This window comes from Pezoporus wallicus, unplaced genomic scaffold (assembly GCF_028554395.1).
Source record: "Pezoporus wallicus isolate ANWC-B61680 ecotype Strahan unplaced genomic scaffold, APGP_CSIRO_Pwel_v1 contig_6354, whole genome shotgun sequence".
NCBI classification, from domain to species: domain Eukaryota; kingdom Metazoa; phylum Chordata; class Aves; order Psittaciformes; family Psittacidae; genus Pezoporus; species Pezoporus wallicus.
The window spans coordinates 1540739-1559951 of record NW_026638688.1 but is presented as its reverse complement, the minus strand read 5'-3'; the positions used below and the strand labels follow the sequence as shown (position 1 = coordinate 1559951).

General features: G+C 43.8%; 1 protein-coding gene across 1 annotated transcript; it reads right to left on the bottom strand.

Moving 5' to 3' along the window:
- Positions 1-2821: 2821 nt before the first annotated feature.
- On the bottom strand, positions 2822-13950 carry LOC130600548 (ovoinhibitor-like). Its single transcript, XM_057411968.1, has 16 exons — positions 13793-13950; positions 12979-12998; positions 12028-12164; positions 11790-11850; positions 11137-11270; positions 10627-10681; positions 9473-9609; positions 8979-9039; positions 8058-8194; positions 7548-7608; positions 6269-6402; positions 6133-6193; positions 4404-4540; positions 3960-4020; positions 3512-3627; positions 2822-3023 (listed from the first exon to the last, which is right to left on the bottom strand). The coding sequence occupies exons 1-16, from the start codon at positions 13932-13934 to the stop codon at positions 2978-2980; spliced, it is 1500 nt and encodes a 499-aa protein (XP_057267951.1). The 5' UTR covers positions 13935-13950; the 3' UTR covers positions 2822-2977.
- Between the last annotated feature and the right edge of the window lie 5263 nt (positions 13951-19213).

The window sequence follows — 19213 nt, the reverse complement described above, 5'->3', positions numbered from 1 at the left end:
GTTCATCAGCCCTTGACATGGCTTAGGAGCTTGGTCACTGATATCCAGAGCTGCAGTAGCGGCTGCAAGGCAGTGTGTGGGGCTGGATCCTTCCCTGCAGCCTTGACTGAGGATATAAGGCTGCACCTACAGCTAGTTCTGTTCATGAAAAGAGTGCAGAAAGAAGAGTTCACTGAAGCAGGACTAAATCCATGCTTGTGTCTGATCCTTTTAGTGCCTCTTTCCAAGTTAAAATACAGGCTTTCTTATCATGAGAAGTGAATGAGTTTTGAGAGTAACCTGACCATTTCGAAGCTGCTCAGGCTTTTGTGTGAGGTGACTAAGAAAGTCAGCCTTGGCATTTTGCAGCACTGTGCACCCAAGAAGCAACGGAGCAATGGGCTAAGCAGCCCCAAAGCATCTGTCGGCATTGTAGTGGAGACAGTTACTGAATATATTTGCAGTCTGGCAAGCACTGAACTCATGAGATGATCTCTTGGTGCTCTATTTGTCCATCTATCCAGCCATTCCTCTAGCTATGAACAAACAGGCATCCAACTCACTCAACCATACCTCAAAAGCACCTTTCAAGTCTCCTAGTGGCACTTTGAACCTGGCATTGTCCTACCTGTCTCCTAAACCACAAAAATTCAGCGCTTCCTCTTGAATGTGCTTGTCTTTGCCTGACCCTTGCTTCTTTGTCACAGAATCCATTTCATTGGAAAAGACCTTTAAGATCATTGAGTTCAACCATTAACCCAGCACTGCCAAGTCCACCACTAAATTGTGTTCCCAAGTGCCACATCTACAAGTCTTTTAAATACCTCCAGGGGTGGGGACTCAACCACTTCCCTGGGCAGTCTGTTCCGATGGTTGACACCCCTTTCAGTGAAGAAATTTTTCCTAATATACAATCTAAACCTCCCTTGGTGCAACTTGAGGCCAGTTCCAACACAAAGAAGAAAGAAATCATGTAATTAGCATGCACGCAGTAAGTAACCCTGCAACAGCTGAAAAACAACTCCAAGGCACAGAAAACAGCCCTGTCCCTGAGAAAAAGACTGCTCTACTTTTCTAGAGTTATGTTGCTTCATAAAACACCCCCTGAGCCTGAGGGATATTTAAACTCCAGTGTCAGGCTTTTCTCATTTTCTGGCCCAGTTTTAGTGATTATTCCATTATGTACTTTTACCCGAAACCTACTGGTGAATACTGCATGGAAACCTCTGTCTAATGACTACTTTGGCCTCTTCCCTGGGTTGCTCTGACTTGGTCTCAACATTATACCTCCCTGAGTCCGTGTTTGCCTTTGGTGTCATCAGACAATGAGCTCCACAGAGGAGGCTTTGCCACGGCTGTGCCCAGCTAATGTTATTCAGTTGGATCTTGACAGCTTTACTGCAAAGGCTTGCAAAAGCCAGCAGTCAGCACTAAGTCCAAGTGAAAGTCTGCCAAAGTCCACAAGAAAAAAAATTACTCAGGTCTTATCCCTGAGGGTAACCAAGTAACACTCAAACAAGACTAAAGCAGCATGTTCTGCAAAAACAACTTGACTGAAAATGGCAAAAAGGTTATATAAACCAAAGGAGTGTTTGCATTAGGACATAGACCCAAGAGAAGTACAATAAGCCATTGTTAGCCGCAAATCGTCTCAAAAAGTACATGCCAGCCACAGACACTAATGGCACAGAGGTACTCTGGCCTCATTCCCTGGTACAGTACCCACAGTATCTCCAACTCAGGAACACTTGCCTTCAGCCTATTCTTCTAGCCCGACAATTCAAAGAGTGCCTTTCCAAACCAATCCAAATAATTGTGTTATTCTCTAGTAAACTACAATGGACATTGAATCAGGAAACCATTAGCTGTAGTCCAGAAGAAATCTTTTAATCCTGAAATACTGGATTTGTAATAGCTTTGATGACCTGGTGTAAAGCTACTGGTAGTAGATGTAGCTATGCTGCCAACAGATGAAGGGCAGCCCATATATTCCCCCTAACTCCCTGACATCAATACAGACACCAAAGTGACATCAATTATATCACCAGGTCCTGAGCTCCTTGGCCTTAAAAAAGTAGACAAAACATGACTATCAGGCAGAACCACTTTCCTATGACTTGTTATATATTGATTTAAAACTGGTCACCAGTGAACCTCTGCACCTTTTTCCTTCCTGAATGGCTTTAGAAGTCAGGCAGCTGCAGTGATGTACCAGGGCTGTCCCCCACTCCAGGTGTGTTTTCTGCCCACCAGTCCTGAAGGTATTCCGTTGCATTAATAAATCAAGACATTTTGTGAGTAGACACTTCTGTCTGTGACCCTGGAGGAATCTTGACATTCCCCTCCTGTAGTTTATATCCTATAACAGCACTTGACACTGAGGACAAATTCAGTGGAGAGAGGCTGCTGCCTCTTCCATGAGACAGGCTCCACAAGCAGTGGAAGCCAGGACCAGCCAGGTTCCCTTTCTAGCCCGCAGCAAGAAAGGGCTTTTCTTGAGAGCAAACCACCACCTGCATCCTAGACATTGCCCTGTGGAGAATGTGGACCATGCCCTTGAGTTAAACACCTCCTTGCACTGTGAAGTCCATGGTCAGGTCAGGGAGAAATATTAATGTCTGGATAAAACTAATACTGACAAAGAGACTCTGAAGAGTAAAGAAGTGCCTGGGAGCTCCAAGAAAGGTCAGGCCTTATCCAGAGCAGGGATTACACTGTCACATGGCAGGAAAATATTTACCCACAATGTTTGATAGAGCAGGATATCAATAGAAAAATACATACGCACCTCTAGAAGTACCATGTCAGGGAAGCAAAGGGGCAAAAGGAATGAGACATGGAATTAACATGGAGAAATGTTGCAAAGTGAGTTTATTGAAGAAGTGTTTCAGGAGCTAAGGAAACGAGACAAACTGAAGGAAAGCTGTTGGGGAAGATCAGCCTGTAGGAAGCCACATGTAAGGGAGTTTGTCTTCCTGGGCTGGACTTCAGCACACACTTAGCATTCAGTCATACTCATGAGGTTCAGAGTCCTGTTGCTTTCCCTGGTGAGAAAAGGAAAGAGAAGGATTAGACAGAGGATATTCAGTGAAGAAACCCTGTTCCTCACTCGCTGGCTCAAGTGTTAGCTTAGCATTGACTGTAGATAAAGAACAGTCTCAAAAGCCTTTTCATTATTATCATTAAAGGAAAGATGAATAGTTTCACACATTTGATACAATCCAATTGGTTTGGTGAAGTACTTTCCACATGCCCTGATAAGCTTGTGGGGAAGATTACATGCTGATGAAAATGAGTAAAATATCTTTCAAGTTAACAAACGGGAAGCCACATACAGATCACAGAAATGGGCCCTTTGTGTTTTCCCTTAAAATGCAAAAACACCCACGTCCTTGAACAAGTCATGGTGCATCAGAAATATTCAGTATATGCCCATAAGCAGTTAGTCAAAAACCCATTATGAAAACAGCCCTGCGCTCATAGCAGGTATAGGAATTGATCATGAGAGGAAGAGTTTTACTCTTGTACATACAGGTAGGCATTGCAGAAGAAACATCTGTTGCTATATGTTTTGCCATCAGAGCCACAGTGGGCCATATATTCCATGGTACACAGAGCAGAGGGCTGTTGGAAGTCCTTGCAATGCTCCTGCACACAGAAAATAGACGTGAGTCTACCTGCGAGGAAACCACATCCCATCCCGTCCCCCCCAGCATAAGGAATGACACCCCACTGAGAAATTAAATTGTAACATCATAATAGCAAACTCAGTTTCCTCCTGGTGGCAGATGCGATCTTTTACTATTCCTTCTCAGTGCCACATCTTTTTCTGCACTGTTACAGAGCAATGGGATAGATATTGATTATGACCAGTAAGCACACCACCGCTATCCCAATTCCTAACCCAGAGCAGAGGACAGTCCCCCATGAGTGTAGCAGGCACTGGACCTCACTCTTAGTTCCCATCCTTTCCCACTCACTTTCGTAATATCCTCTTCACAGCGTCCATTCTTTCTTTTGCCAACAATGGCCTGACGCTCCCTGGAGGAAAGAGAAACCATTGTTGCCACAACCCTCCCCATTACAACCACAGTGCAAGAACAAACCTCACTCCTACACAGTGCACACAGGAGATTTTCAGATAAATTTGCTTGGCACTGCCCACACATCACTAACAAGAATATGCGCTTATGGACCAGGCATGTGTCTTCTGGAATAACATTCTTCCCAGCTGACGTGTCTCCCTTTGCGGGGCTCTGGGGTTGAACACCCGTGTCAAACACCAACCGGGGGGAGCAGGAAAATGGGGGTAGACAGGCAGGACCAATTCAGCACAGGGCTTTAGGGGGAGCCCTTGCACACTACTTGACATTACAGATCCAACCACCACCGCTGTGAATCCCCCAGGGAGAATGACTACTTACAGGTTGTTGGCACACAGTGTACACTCGCTGGCGTAAGTGACACCATCAGTGCCACAGATGGGATCATAGATCATGGTGCAGGCCATCAGCTGTCTGCCATCATTCAGCGTGGAAACTGGGTACTGGCTGCAGTCAGGCTGGGGAACAAAGACACAGGCTCAGCTCTGCGTAACCCCCATGCTCATGCTTCTGCCCTTTGGTGTCTGCCACAGGACAAATTATGGTTATACATTAAGTCGTTCTTCATGGAAAACTAGCAATTTCCTTTCATAGTCTTATGCTGGAGAAGACTGAATCAAGGCTTGGAGGTAGACATTACTCATTCAGCTTTGTATTTATCTCGATGTCCCTATACTTTGCTGAACAGACATAATAGGATATTGCAAAATGCAGCTCAAAAATAATCTGCAAATTAAAATGGCATGATTTATGTACATCCTGCAAGAGGGCCGACTGTGACCAAGGTGTTTTTCATGGCCCACAAGAATGGATCAGATGTGCTGACAGGCCTTTTGTTGCAACAGGATGGCTCCGAGTGCTGAAATCTGCCAACAGAACTGACAGCAGCTGAAGCTGATTTACACCAGTTGCAGAACTGGCCTTGTATTTAGCACTCCCAGTTTCTCCAGTGTGAGCTCTTCCTCCCTGATTTATGTATCTCACCCAGTCTGAGCACAGAGCACACTCAGGAAACAAAGGAACGACATTTCATAGTTTGTTTGTATAGAAATGAAATATCTGACTCGGGCTGTTGACTCTTTCAAACACATGCTAATGAGATGGCTTTGTTCTTCAGTTCCCCAGAGAGCGTAGATAGTTTAGAGCTGGCCAAATATAGCTAAACTGGTATTTTTACAAGATTCATTGTTGGTATACATTAGATTACATTGCATTTACAATAAAAAACCAGAAAGTGGTTTGAATGCCCTGGTACATTAGGTATCAGCATGCAAAACACAGGCAATTTTCTAATCTTTGCAGAACATCCTTTTGTAAAACGCAAGCTTCCAGAAGGCACCAGCTACCCTGGGCCCTCTGCATCCCCCTCCTGTATTGCCAAAACAGACTGCTCAGTCCCGGCGGCAGCTATGACTGCTGTGGGAGAAGGATTTCTTCTTGTAAAGCCTTAAATCATTTATGCTACCTGTCTCATAAGTCATTCCTCACCTGTCCTCTCCCCTTTCTGTTCTTGACTGTGTGTAGGAAGCACACAATGTTCCTACTGCTGGGAGAGTGATATTCACCCTCAGAAGGAAGGACAGCAGAAGCTGCGATGCTGGGTGAAGGCTACACCACCAAAACCAGCAAGCATTTATTGAAGTTATGCAATCAGCCTCCACTCAAGCTCTTAGTACCTAAAGGGCTACACCTGAAGTATCTAAAGGGGTACGCGGGTATATAAATGCCTAAAAGGGGCCTCAAGAAATATGGAGAGGGACTTTTGACAAGGGCATGTAGTGACAGGACACAGGGGGAACAGCTTTAAATTCAAAGAGGGGAGATTTATATTAGATATTAGGAAGAAATTTTCACTATGAGGGTGGTAAGGCAGTGGCAGAGGGTGCCCAGAGAAGCTGTGGCTGCCCCAACACTGGCAGTGTTCAAGGCCAGGCTGGATGGGGCTTGGAGCAACCTGGTCTAGTGGAACGGGTTGGAATTTGATGATCTTTAAGGTCCCTTCCAACTCAAATCATTGTGTTATTCTTGGCTTTCTTTACATTTTACTTACTTGGGGAACTTCTTCTAAGCACCTTCCATCATGCTTCTTTGCAACATTAGCTGAAAATGCGCTGGAAAAGAAGGCAGAGTTAGAAATGCTCAGCAAGTCACTCTGTTGAGATCTCAGGGGTGACCTCCAGGCTTACGCATTGTGGGCACACAGCAAACAGTCATTGGTGTAGGTGACACCGTCTGTCCCACAGATCTCACGCAGGATTAAGGGGCAGGCTGCAATGGCTCCCTTGCTTTCGGCACTGCGCAGGTATGTGCTGCAATCAACCTGGAGAGAGAAAGTAACAATGCTGGGAGATGGAAGAGTTCCTCATCTGCAGTCTGTCCACCCTGCTCATCCAGATTTTAAAGGCTTCTGCCAGAAAATCAGAGGGGTTTTAAGTTCAGTCTTCCATTATAAATGAGTTAAGTAATTGTAGCTGGGGTTGGTATTGTCTGCTAGCAGAGGGAGGAAAGGAACAGCTGGCCAAAAAGATTCTTTTCCCTCCAGTAGTTCACATGCAAGTTTTAAAACAATCATTTAACCCAAAGAATCTGATTTTAAATGTTTGACATTAAGTCACAGTTAACTAAATCTGAGATTTTGTTTCAGCTTTTTCATAGCAGCAGCAAGAACTGTTTCACCAGCACCTGCTGAAATATCTAATTTATGGTATATAAAGTCTAACGTTTTAAATATCTGAGGATAAACAGACAAACTCATTGGAAGTCAGTCTACATGAGCTAAGCATCAATGACACTTCACTGTCATTTTGCCTAGTTTCTCCAGTGCAGTGTCTTTTATTACCCATATTTCCCATGTGGTCCAAGAGCAAATTAAAGACAGCATCTTAAAAATGTGTCTTTAGTATAGAAAATATATTGCAGTCCCTCAGGATGCATGAAATTATTTTTGGTGCTTTAGAGCTGCTCTTCATAAGCAGAATAAGTGTGTTGAGATATTATCAGCACATATTGTTACTGTGCAGGATAATAAAGCTATTTTTGCATCCATACCTGAGAGCAGATTTTTCCTGGCCAACCAGGGCAAGAGGAATATTTTAACCTGCCTGTCTAGTGCAATGGGAATCCTAGCACCAAATGAATACACTGACATCCAGCACAACCTTCTGTCTTCCTTTCTTACTGTGCTAAAAAGGGCTGCCTCTGATGATTTCAGTGCAGGGATCTGCAGCACTGGGACATTTTGTTTCTGAAGTCCTGGCCTGTTCCCATTCTCTCTTCCCCTCATGTGCAGCGCATTGGCAGCAGGCACTGTGAGTGGTCCGGGAGAGCCGCAGCGCCATCATGAGCCCTGTGCATCACCGTTAGGTGTATCCAGGAGCGCTGCGGCTGCCCTGAGCCCAGCCAGGGTCTTTCGCAGGCTGGAGAGGGAGTGGGAGATGATGTGTATTTTACAGCAGTTACACTTACAGGAGTACCTTCTGCCGTGCACCTTCCCTCATGGCTTTTCTTAATGTTAGTCCCATGTTCTCTGAAAGGGAGAAGTTGACGTTAGTGTGCTCATCAGCTAAGCCTTGTGCCACAGAAAGCAAACCAAACTCATGATCAAATATATATGATAAAGGAAGCATCTGATTGCCTAATGAAGCAACCTCTCCCGCTCATTAGTATGCACAATCCGAAGCAGTAACAGACCTATCAGGTCTTCTCACTGTGTGCTATGTAGTAGCCCCATCCACTCTTTTCTCCACCCAAATACCACAGCCTTCATAGTGTACCCAGACTGAGAGATGGCTAGCCCACAGCTTTCACAAGGAGCACAAACAGCATCAGGGGAAAAAAAAACAGGGTGACAGGGTCTTCATGAGGTGAAAGAGAAACAGAAACATACATATAGCTATGTTGGTATCAAAAGAAAAGCCACCTGAGCCCTAATCATGCCTAGTGACTCCAAAATAGAGTCCTATGTACAGTACTCACAGGTTATGGGCACAGACGCCACATTCATTGTCATAAGTGAATCCGTCTGTGCCGCAGACTGGGAGCAGGATCCTTGGACAGCGTATCCGGGCTTTACCATCCTCATATATTCTTGATGGGTACTGACTGCAATTGATCTACAACAAGCAGGAGTGTCAAACCCAGGGAAGTCTTTGTTCTCTGAGAAAAACCACCACGTAACCTCCTGCCAGGTCTTTCAAGCTGGGATGCTGAGACAACACTAGTGCTACGACTCAGTTCTCTCAAACGCAGGCTGAGTCAGTTCTGCATGAATCCTCTCATGCACAGAGGGGACCACACAGCACTGCATAGTTTGGGAGATGTGAAATCACTAGAGTGGGTATCTCAGTCAATCCCACATGCAAGATGTGCCAGAAAAGCAAAGAGAAAAAGTCCCCTTTTCATTCCACACTATAGATAGAAACAAAACACCAAAATAGTGAAGGAATTTGAACTTTGCTGACAATGCAATTGAAGAGCATCCTCAAAGGAAGATCTAAGCCCAGAGTGACCAGCTTCTACATGTATGTGGTGCCATGTTCTAGACACCAGCTCTGGAACTTCTCTGTTATATACACTCGGATCAAAACTTGTGTGCTCCATGTACCAGAATATATCCCCACCCCAAAGGTTGTAGATATGAACTTGTAATGAAAACTCTGTGCATAGCTCCCATGCAGCTCATTTGCCAGGGCTGTGCAGACAAGGAGGGCCCAAAGGACACCTGCCCCAGGACAGATGGGATCTGTAGGCATCCTCAACACAAGGTGCTGACAAGATTTAATATCAAGGGAGAAAGCCAGACTTCAGGCCAGCTCACTTTCAGAGTAGATGTAGCCTCAGGGAACCTTTCAGTTGATAGAGCCAAAAGGAGAAATATGCTTTATATTGAATACTTACCTCAGAAGTCTCCTGTCTGCATTTTCCATTATGCTTCTTGCTAACATTGGTGCTGTGTTCTCTGGAAGAGGGAAGCAATAAAGTTGAGGAGCTAAATACTTAACCTCTTGTTCAAAGTCATGTACAAAATGAAGCAAACCACAGCTTCTAGCTCTTTAGGAGTGTATCGTAATAGCTTCATTACTTTAATCATTAACAAGCTTATCACATCTTCTCATAACATGCAATTTAAAGCAATATACTGAATTATTCCTTCCTCAACTCAGTCACTGCCAAGCCCAAAGACTAATCCAAGGAGCTGCTGTCTGACTCTTGAAGGTTTCCCCTCATGAGAGCAAAGAAGGTACCATAAGGAAACTAAAGGTAAATCCAGAACCAATCCAGTTTCTAAAAGACCTGAAGAAATAGGGATAAGCAGAAATACAGATGAATGGTCTCAGGACTGCAAGGCATTGCTGGCTACTTAGGAGGAGTGCTCTGCATATTGCACTTACCCATTGTGGGCACAGATTCCACATTCATTATCATATGTAACACCATCTGTGCCACAGACTGGACTCAGGATCTTTGGGCAGGATACTAATACACTGCCATCTTCACTGATTATTGTTGGGTACTTACTGCAATCAACCTGTCAAAATAAGGAGAATTAGCTCTGCTTGAGCCCTTACTATGCAAGAAAAGTTGATGCTAAACTTTAACCTTTGACCTTTTCATTCCATATCATAGCCACCATTGTTTCTGCAACAGGACAAAGCCCTGATACAGTGAAGCTAAATCTTCAATCAGAAAGGAGCATTCTATGTTACCCTAGTTCTCTAGCAGCCAAGAAGAAGGACTAAGTTGGAGAAAGGATCCTTCAGGGAGACAAACATGTACAAAATTTCAGGCCCATTCTCATGAAAAAAAAAAAAAGCTGTCTTGGATTTAGAGGGAAATGTTTTTCACCAGCTGGAAATTTTACTAATACTGTTTTGGTTTGTGCTGGGTTTCTCCCCAGTTCTCCAGCTCTAGAATTACTTATTATTTTGGATTCCTTGTAGTTAAGCACAAAGTTTGGAAGTATATATAAAATATGATTATTTCTAAGTTGGAGAGTGAACTTTCTACATCCCAGAATTTTGGTGCTGATATAGAAGCTTCTCTTCCTGAGGCACCAGACTGTGGGTCTCGTATGAATATACAATAAACTATACTCTATAAATATGTATACTTAGTGCTCTTGTGAGTCTCATTATGGCTGTGAAAGCACCCAGCATGGGAGTTCTGATTCCCTGTTGCAATTCCTGTAATCTCCAGAGAGAAAACTGACAACCTGCACAGCATTTTGGCAAGTGAAATCTTGGGCCTCCCCTTCTGCTGGGCACAAAAGCCAGTTTAGTACAAAGGAAGTGTGTTCTGCAGCACTGCAGCTTCTCATTTCATACCCATCTCCTTTATCCTCCATCATTTTGGGGCTGATATATATGGGGTGATGCTCTCCTTGGAGCAGGGAGGGTGCAAAATCCACCCTCACTGTGCAGAAAACAAAAGCTTGGATTGGGACCCTCGTAAGCCTTGTCGTATGGTCCTCTTTCTTCCTAGGGAAATCTGTGGGGTTATCAGAATTCTATCAGCAGCCTTAAGAGATGACTTCTATTGCACTTACAATCTGAGGCTTGCATTCTCCATCATACAGTTTGGTAAGGTTGGTCTGATGCTCTCTGAAAGAAAGGAATGCTTTGGTTAGGAAGCCTTGAGAATAACTTTCCCCATAACACTCTAGGCACTGGGACAAGAAAGGAAGGTCCCACCTGCCTTGTGGGTCACTACAACTGCTTGACTTGTCTGAATGCACCGCACAGATGGTATCAGTAAATGCACAGTATTTCCATATCACACAGTAATCAAGTGCTAGGAGTAATTAGGTGTTACAAGTAACACTTTGATCTGTTCCTAGCTTTGCTGGCTGTTCTCTGCTTCTTTTGTGATTCCCCTCATGAGCACAGACAGCAAATGTAGAAGAAAACTCAGGCTGGCTGGAGAATTACAAGCAGCCAGCTCCAAGGAAACCTACAGAGACACTTGCCTTAAGACAGGCCAGTGTCTTACAGAACTGTTTCTGAGAGCCTTAACTATCACTGATTATCCACAAGGACATTCTATGCACAAAACTTACGCATTATAGGCGCAGATCCCACATTCGTTGTCATAAGTGAGGCTATCTGAGCCACAGACTGGTGTCAGTATCCTTGAGCATGCTATCAGGACTTGACCATCAACTACACTGCTTTGGTACTTACTGCAATCAATCTGTAAAAAGAGCAGGAATAGAGAAAAAACAAGTACACATTTTTGATATAAAGATATAACACTCCTACAAAGTCTGCTTACTCTCCCTCTGCCTTTGGGAACCAATCCAGCATCAAACTAATTCCACTAACAAAAACAGAAGCCAGAGTCATGGATGCATGGAAGCAGAAGTCAGGAATGCTATCCTGCTGACAAAAAAAAAAAAGGCACAGCAAGCACTGTGATTTGGGTTTTGTGAGGCCCTACATAAGATACTGCTAGAGCTATTCAGGTGGTGAGATCCAGCCTTCAGACAACACATTTTTGTTTCATTCCCAGTTACAGAGGCTAGAAGTCTGAGTTAGAAAAGCACAGAGACATGGTACCAGATACCCCATAAAAAACCCTCTCAGCTTTGATTATCATCAGATTCCTGTTGGGCTATACAGACTAGGTGTGCATGTTCTGTTTTCCTTTTGTGTCATGTTTGAAATGTCCCCTTTTACAACCAGCTGAAGACTTCCATGGACTTTATCTTACCGTAATAGGTTTCTGCTCACATTCTCCATCATATGCCTTCTCCACACTGTCATTGTGTTTACTAGAAGAAAGCAGACCTGTGTCAGGGATTACCGAGCATCATCTTGAGGCTGGTAGTGTCAGCCACCCAGCTTCTAACTCACACTCTCTGCCCAGTCCCCCTGTGGTGGGTGAAGCTGCCATCTTTACCATGAGCCCCTTGCCCTGAGGCTTCTGCTAGGTTTCCAGCAATACTCACTGGTTGTGGAAGCAGATCCCACACTCGTTGCTGTATGTGGTATCATCAGTGCCACAGACTGGGTTTATGTTCCTTGGGCAAGCTACCCAGACTGTCCCATCCTCACCAACGCCATTAGGAAACTGGCTGCAATCAACCTGGGGAAGCAACACAGAATCAGCCCCAGTGCTGACTCCCTCAGCCTCCCACCCCGCAGCCACAGCACCCGCAGCTCCTGACACAGGGTAAGTAAGACATGTTATTTTGAAAGTGCTCAGGCAGTCAGGAGGAGTGAATCTAAGGAAGTTCTGATTAAGCTTTCCTGCCAGGTCTGGACATGGAGGAAGGATTGCTGTGTGTGAGACAGTGCCTAACGAAGGCAGGTGATAACTGGGAGCCCAGCTGTATGCCAGAGCCCCTCAGCTCAGACTCTGATCACTTCAAATCTTGCTGCACTCCCTGATGAGTTACAGGAGTCTTGTAACTGCGTGGGAAGAACCTACAGATAAATCCATCGCACAGACCCTGCTGTTTTCCTCTCTGTGACGCAGGTACAGGAAACCTATGCAGGGAATACAGTTCTGCAGGTCTTACTGTATAGAAAAAATGATCAGAATCAGTGTTTGATGCTTTCAAGCACATCATCTTAAGGCAGTATTCCTCATGAGGAGGTAACCTACCGCCTTTGGCTTGGAGTAATTACATTATGTCTAAGAGTTAATATAATAGGATCGTATAATTACTTCCCACTTTCTTCATTTTATTTAATGAACTGAAAATACTGGGGAAAAAAAAAAAAGAAAGGGGGGAATTTTTCTCATGAAATTGCCAATAGCATCCAATCATGGCAAATATTATTTGAACAATCAAATTTGCATTAGATTTAATCCACTTGCTCATCAGGTATTTACATACTGTTTCTGTTTTGCCAGAAACCTGCAATAGAAGAGAATAAATAAATCTGTAGCTCACCTGAACTCCAAAGGCAATCTCTGAATGAAAATAATGGGAAAAAAAATAATCAAGTTATTGATATGCAGAGAAGGTCTATGCAAATCTTTTAATTAAACTGCTAAATTCAGTGACTGTTTCTGTCTAATTTATTGGGTTTAGTAAAATATGGAGGTTTACATTATGCCACTAAACAGTCACAGCATGCTTTAAGAGTTACTAAATAAAGTTCCATTGTACTTTCAAAGGGAAAAAAAAACAGGGGAAAGCACACATATTAATCCATCCCCAAGATGCTACCGGAAAGCTATACAGGTACTCTAAGTTCAGTACTCTTGGATTTTTAATCCTTTCTAAGGGATTTTTTTATATTTAACTTCAAAAAGTTTGGGCATTTGTATTTAAGATGACTGCTGACCACTGGCACTGTTCATCTCCAAACACATCCTTCTCAGTTGCCAGGAGTGGGCATAGTAAACTTAGAGAGCAATCCTAGAGATTACAGTTTGCATTTGTATTGGATAACAATGCCATTTTTAACAGTTTTACTTTGCCCTTATACGCAGTACTCCCATGTACAAGCTGCTGCCCTGCACTAGGACTGCTTATCAGCAATTTGCTCCTGCAAACCAAGAAGATGAACAGTCATCTGTATGAAGTTTGCTGAAACCTCATTCTTGAAGTCTAACTTTTTGCTACAGTCTCTCAGGAAGAATATTTCTCCATGAAATAAAGGTTCTCCTCCACATTACAAGCCCCAAATGCTTTTACAGAAATTAAAATTCAGCTCTGATTCAGCTATATCGATCTCTGCAATATCCCAGCAAATACTCACCTAAGCAGCAACAAAGGGCTAAAGCAGCCTTCACGAAAACCCCTGATATCTTCATGGCAGACAGAGATACCTCTCCACTGCAGCCTGCTAGCTCTTTGTGTGGGAGAGGAAGATTGCAGGTAGGAACAGGAATATATAGCATGCCACGATACCAAGTGGTCCCACCTTATTAGGTAATGCTCCAAGCCTGTCATCATCAGTCAAAGCCAAAAAATATATTTACCCAGCCCTAGATTTCTAGCTAATGATTGACACAAGCACATATACCAGGAAGGGGCCTTTTGTGTGACTTGAGGGGAGTGTGGAACGTGCCAGGATGCCTCTCCTCCTGAACAGGTCTGCCCCATCCCTAGGCTGCCCCTTGCACAGCTGCAGCACATGGCAAGCTCACATCAAACCTGCAACTGGGTAAATGCAATTCTCCTCCTCTATAGTTTTCAACTGAGCTGCCAGCCGATAGCCAAACCCCTCATTACTTAACCTCAGAGCATGATTTTGTACTCTTCGTTGCAGTATTTCATCCCAGTTTGAGCCCAGGCAATTTCAGCCCAGAAGGTCACCCTGTGCTCTGTGGGAGAAATCCTGCTCTTCTCCTGTTTTAAAAATCTCAGCAGTGCTCTGCCAGCTTTCTCTGTAATACAGCAAGGAGCAAGAATACTAAGTTTGCTTCTAAAATCCATCTTTTTTGGCTGTTCCCTGCTAATTGTCATGGTACCCTCTGCTCATCTACTGCCATCTCCCCCATGGCCAGTTCCTGACCCACCTTGCCAAGCTTAAGTGACGCCATCCCACAGGGCAGCAGGCCAAATGCTTTTGATGTTTGCATAGACTAGATGTACTGTATTTCCTTTATCTAGGAAGTCAGCCAGCTTTGCAAGGATTGATATTAGCCCACGCATGGTTTCCTTCGTGAAAATTCATTGTGTACATTATCCCTTTATGCTTTACATCTTCAGTTTTCTTCAAACTTCTCCTGAAGGTTTGCCCACTATTAAAGTAATGGAACTTAGATTGGTCCTTGACACTTATTTTTTTTTGGCCTTTATTTAAGGAGATTTTTGACAATTCTTTGGATTGGTCTCAATCCCAGGCTTCTTAATCCAAATCCTAAATTCTCCAAATTTCTCACTAACTTTTAACCTTTCAAATTCTGTACTTGCTAATCAAAATCCTTACTTACAGGTCTATTTTTGACATAACTTAAACACAGTCAGTTCATGTTGAATCATCCCAGTTTTATTTTCTAGGAGAAAGGCATTTCCAACATCTTTCTTACTTGAAAAATAAATCCACAATAACATGATTTTGGGGATTACCTAGTGGAAAATTTGATTTGCTTTCATACCCAGGAGCTCTGCTAATATTAGTAATTTGCAGTGTGCATCTGCAAAACTGAAGTATCCCCATATACCAACATTTCCAGCTATGTTAATCTCTAGTGACATTACAAAGATCTCTCTTCATCTATCTTATTTTCATTTCTTCTCCCTGATATTCAGCCCCAGTGCCTCCTGCCCTGTCCCTTATTTCATTTCCACCAAGTGTCAAGGACTCCAGACTTTTGGACCAATGCAGGCCTCACCTATAAAGACCTCTTTTCATCCTGATTACAATATCCATCTCTAAGGACTTATTCCTGCCAAGACTACCATCCATTAATGCTTCCTGGCTGAGGAAAATGTATCTTGACAACTTAATTGCCAAACTCTGTAAAAGCTGTCATGGTCAAGCAAATTCCTGCCAGTGTCCACAGAGATGACACCTGAACCTTATCAGAAAGGAGATGTTATTTGCAAACCAAATCTGCAGTTAAAATAGATCGACTCAGTATGTTCTGTCAAGATCAAAGTCATTCTCTTCCGGCTATGTTATTAAATTTGGGGAATAGTTTGCAATAGAAGACAGATTAAAGGGACGGAAGAGCAAACACCTATCAAGGATCTAGAGTGAGAACTGGGATCTAGACTATATCACCACAGCTATAGAATGTGCCTGCTGTCCTCCATGTCAGCCAAGGCTCAGTTTTGGGCTTCTGCCCTGTGCACAAGGAAGATCAATGCTGTGACCCTACAAGCAAGTCACCTGCTTCACAAACAGCAATTCAGCAGTTTTCCCCACCAGCTGTTTATCCATCAGGACAGAGCCTTTCGGGACCAGAGCACAAGGTGCAGCATGTCCCTCCCAGGCAGGACAGGGAGCTGCAGGAGAGGAACACCTTTGGTTGTCCCCATATGTTTACACCTTTGTGTTTGTGCAACCCCTCCTGCAGTCACGCTGTGTTAACATCTACCTATTTACCCCTCACCAGCCATGCCAGGAGAAGGAGGCTCTGCAAAGCCTATCATCTGGCCAAGCAGCCCTGGGCACGAGCACTCTGCTCCCTTCTTCTGCTGCCTCTCCAGGTTACCTCTGGTACCCTCTAGTGAATCATCTGTCACTATTTCTGCAGGATTTTACTGGCACTGGCCAAGAAAGGGAGCGACCCCTTCGAGGCCAGAAGGTGGTAAAGCCAACTCACCTGGGTTCTCAGGAATATATGCAGAAATTGTCCATGCTTCCCATCCTCAAACCAAGTGTGTTTTTGTTACTAGCCCTAACACTAAACTGTCTGTTTAGGGACCTTCAATATCAAGGATCAGGATTTGTAACTTCCAAGTAGTTACATTTATGTCTATTTGCAGTGGATAATTTGAGTGGAGTTGCTCATACCATTGTGCAGTGGAAAGCATTGAACACTGTTTTGTTGCAGTAGCAGTGGAAGGGCTGTGCAATGGGAGGGCTCCTGCCAGCAGACTGGAGCAGGAAGATCCCAAGGAAAGGGACCGGACACAAGCTTCCTGTAGCAGGAACAGCCTTGCAGGAAAAGACAGAGGTGCTAACAGATGCCAAACAGGAGCCATAGAGGAGAGAGAGACACCCATTCACTGGTCCCCAGGGTAAAAGCAGATGGGCCATAGAGCAGAAGTTGTGATAATCAAGGCAAATAATGCTAAAACCCCCAGGTACTCTTACACAGCGATTATTTAGTGGGATTGAACATCATAGGGATGTAGGGAGAGCCAGAAAAGAGCTCTGCAGCAGTCCCAGAGTTGCTTTACAGAGCAAATGCCATCAGGCTCTCATGTCACAGCTCAGTTCTTAAAGCAAATGCCTCCCAACTGCAGGATGCCTGGCACTGTGTACTATAGCAGATCACAAGAGCTCCCCTGGCCAGAGCACACCGTGCTGCCACTCACAGGCTCTCCCTCCACCTTGGCTGTTAGACCAGCAGGGATGTGGTGGGCAGAATCACAAGGCTCCAAATCGACAGGGCTGCAGAGGACTGAGAAACACCACAGTGAGTTCAAGGTCTGCTGAGGCACCTGCCAGAGTCAACAACCTTCCCTATACACCATAAGCAGCATTTGCACGTCCTGAAGAATTGCATAAATAGCCAACACTTTTTATGGGAGAGAGAAAAGTAAGCAAAAATCAAAGGCAGGAGACTCAAGGTCCCTGCAGAGAACAATTTAGTTCAAAACCCAAGCATGCAGAGAGGCCTGGAGACCAAAGCTCTTGAGTCATAATGCCAGTTCTGCAAAACCTCAGAAACTTCTGTGAGCCGCATGGGGTCTGTAGTTACTGGCAAAAGACGCCCTTAATAAAGCATAATTTACAGCAAACTAAAGAATCCCCAGAGTGTTGGTACCTTTCCAGTTTTGTAGAGGACTGTTTTGGCCTCATCATTGTATTAGAAGGCAACACAAAGGGTAACCAAGAGCAAACGGAAAAGAAAAGGGAATAAATCCCCAACACACCTTGAGCTTTTGCCTCCTCCTCCCCAGGAACCTCATAGAAATAACATGCGGCATCACTCACGCATTGCTCCACCGCACACAGTGCTGCTCAGGACAGACATTATTGGTGAGCCCTTAGAGCCATCTGCAAAAGGAGGTTGGAAGCAAGAAGGGACTGATCAGGCAGGCTGCTGAGAGCAGGAAGGAGTCAGCATTGTTACCTCTAGTAGAGCCATGAACAACAGCGGTTTTAGGTAATCAGGGTCCTGCACCACCTCAGCAGACAGGTTTGGAATCTGATTAATGATCCCTTATCACCAGCTGTGATTTTTGTGGAAGATAATTTCTGCTGGCAGCAGGAGAAACTCAGAAGGTGATCAAATACTGGTACAAAAGGCTAGTGAGGAACCTTCTTCATCAGCTCATTGCTTTTGGAGCACGGTAACGCAGGGTTTATGAGTGATTATTTCAAAACTTAAATGCTTGAAATCACTACAAAACATAATAGCCTTTGAGTGCGCTGATTTTCATTTGCAAGAATTTAGCCGCAAATTGTGCACTGCTTTGATAAAATCATGTAGCTGTCCCTGCACATGATTTTAGCTGGAATCAGCGAGCAGAAATCATCATAGAACATTTTTACTATCTGATATTCATCATTCCCAGGCTGCATAAATAACATTCAAGAATTTACTTGTTTCATCGTAGCTCAAAGGCAAAAAACTTTCACATCCACCAAAAGAGCTAACCAGGACCAAACTGGTGACTTTGCCCCTGCATGACTGTACTTAATGAGGGGATTTTCCACGTAGCAATAGGTGTTCATAATTTATTTCTAAGTCATAATATTTGCTCACATTAAAAGTCCGCAAATAAAATATTAACACCTATTTATGTTGGTCTGCTGATAATAAAATCCAATTTTATTATCAGCAGAAATAAAATGTAACAGGTGCGTAAGCATTTTGAGAGCTCAAAATCAATTCTCATTAGCTGCAGTAGAAAAAAAAGAATTTGATAACTTCATTGAAAAAGTAAAATCCATGTCTTTGGTGGGAGAAAAAGTAATTGATATTAGGCAAAATCATGCCAAAATCTGAAAAAAAGTCACTGTAGCCTTATCTGCAACAAAAAGTGTTTACATATTGGGTCACAGCTAAAATGGACTCAAACACTGTCTGTGTTCATTCAAGGTCTTCTAGAAATGTTCTGCCATAAAGTTTAGACAAATAAAGAACATATTTGCTTTAAGTATCAGCTATAAAGTACAGGAAATGCATGCAAACTGCTAGCAGGCTTCGGTTAACCCGCCATCACAGTCTTCTGCTCTGCAAATCTCACCCCATTCTCAGATACGTTGTCACCAGCAAGCCCCTTAGCTCAAAGACCTGGCTCCATCTTAAAACAGTTTCAGATATAAATGACTTAGAACTGTGTGTTAATCAGTTACATCTCGGAACAATGATACTTTGCATTAAATAGCTGAAGTCATTCAACACCCTGGAACTTCCCTACTTCATCTTCCCCAGCACCAGGACCCAGGAGGAAGGACCTCTCTCCCTTCAAGATGGGGGTGAACACTGGCTTAGCCCTTGTACCTACAGGGTCTGGTTTGGGAGAGGAAGTTCAGGCCAAAGCAGGAGGG

Bases quoted from the DNA above. Each gene is read 5' to 3' on its own strand.
- LOC130600548 (XM_057411968.1), bottom strand. From the start codon at position 13,934: ATGCTATATATTCCTGTTCCTACCTGCAATCTTCCTCTCCCACACAAA. The intron at 12,999-13,792 runs GTGAGTATTTGC...ATTTTCATTCAG, and splicing joins AGCCCTTTGTTGCTGCTTAG to AGATTGCCTTTGGAGTTCAG. The intron at 8,195-8,978 runs GTAAGTATTCAA...TGCTTGTTGTAG, and splicing joins GCAGACAGGAGACTTCTGAG to ATCAATTGCAGTCAGTACCC.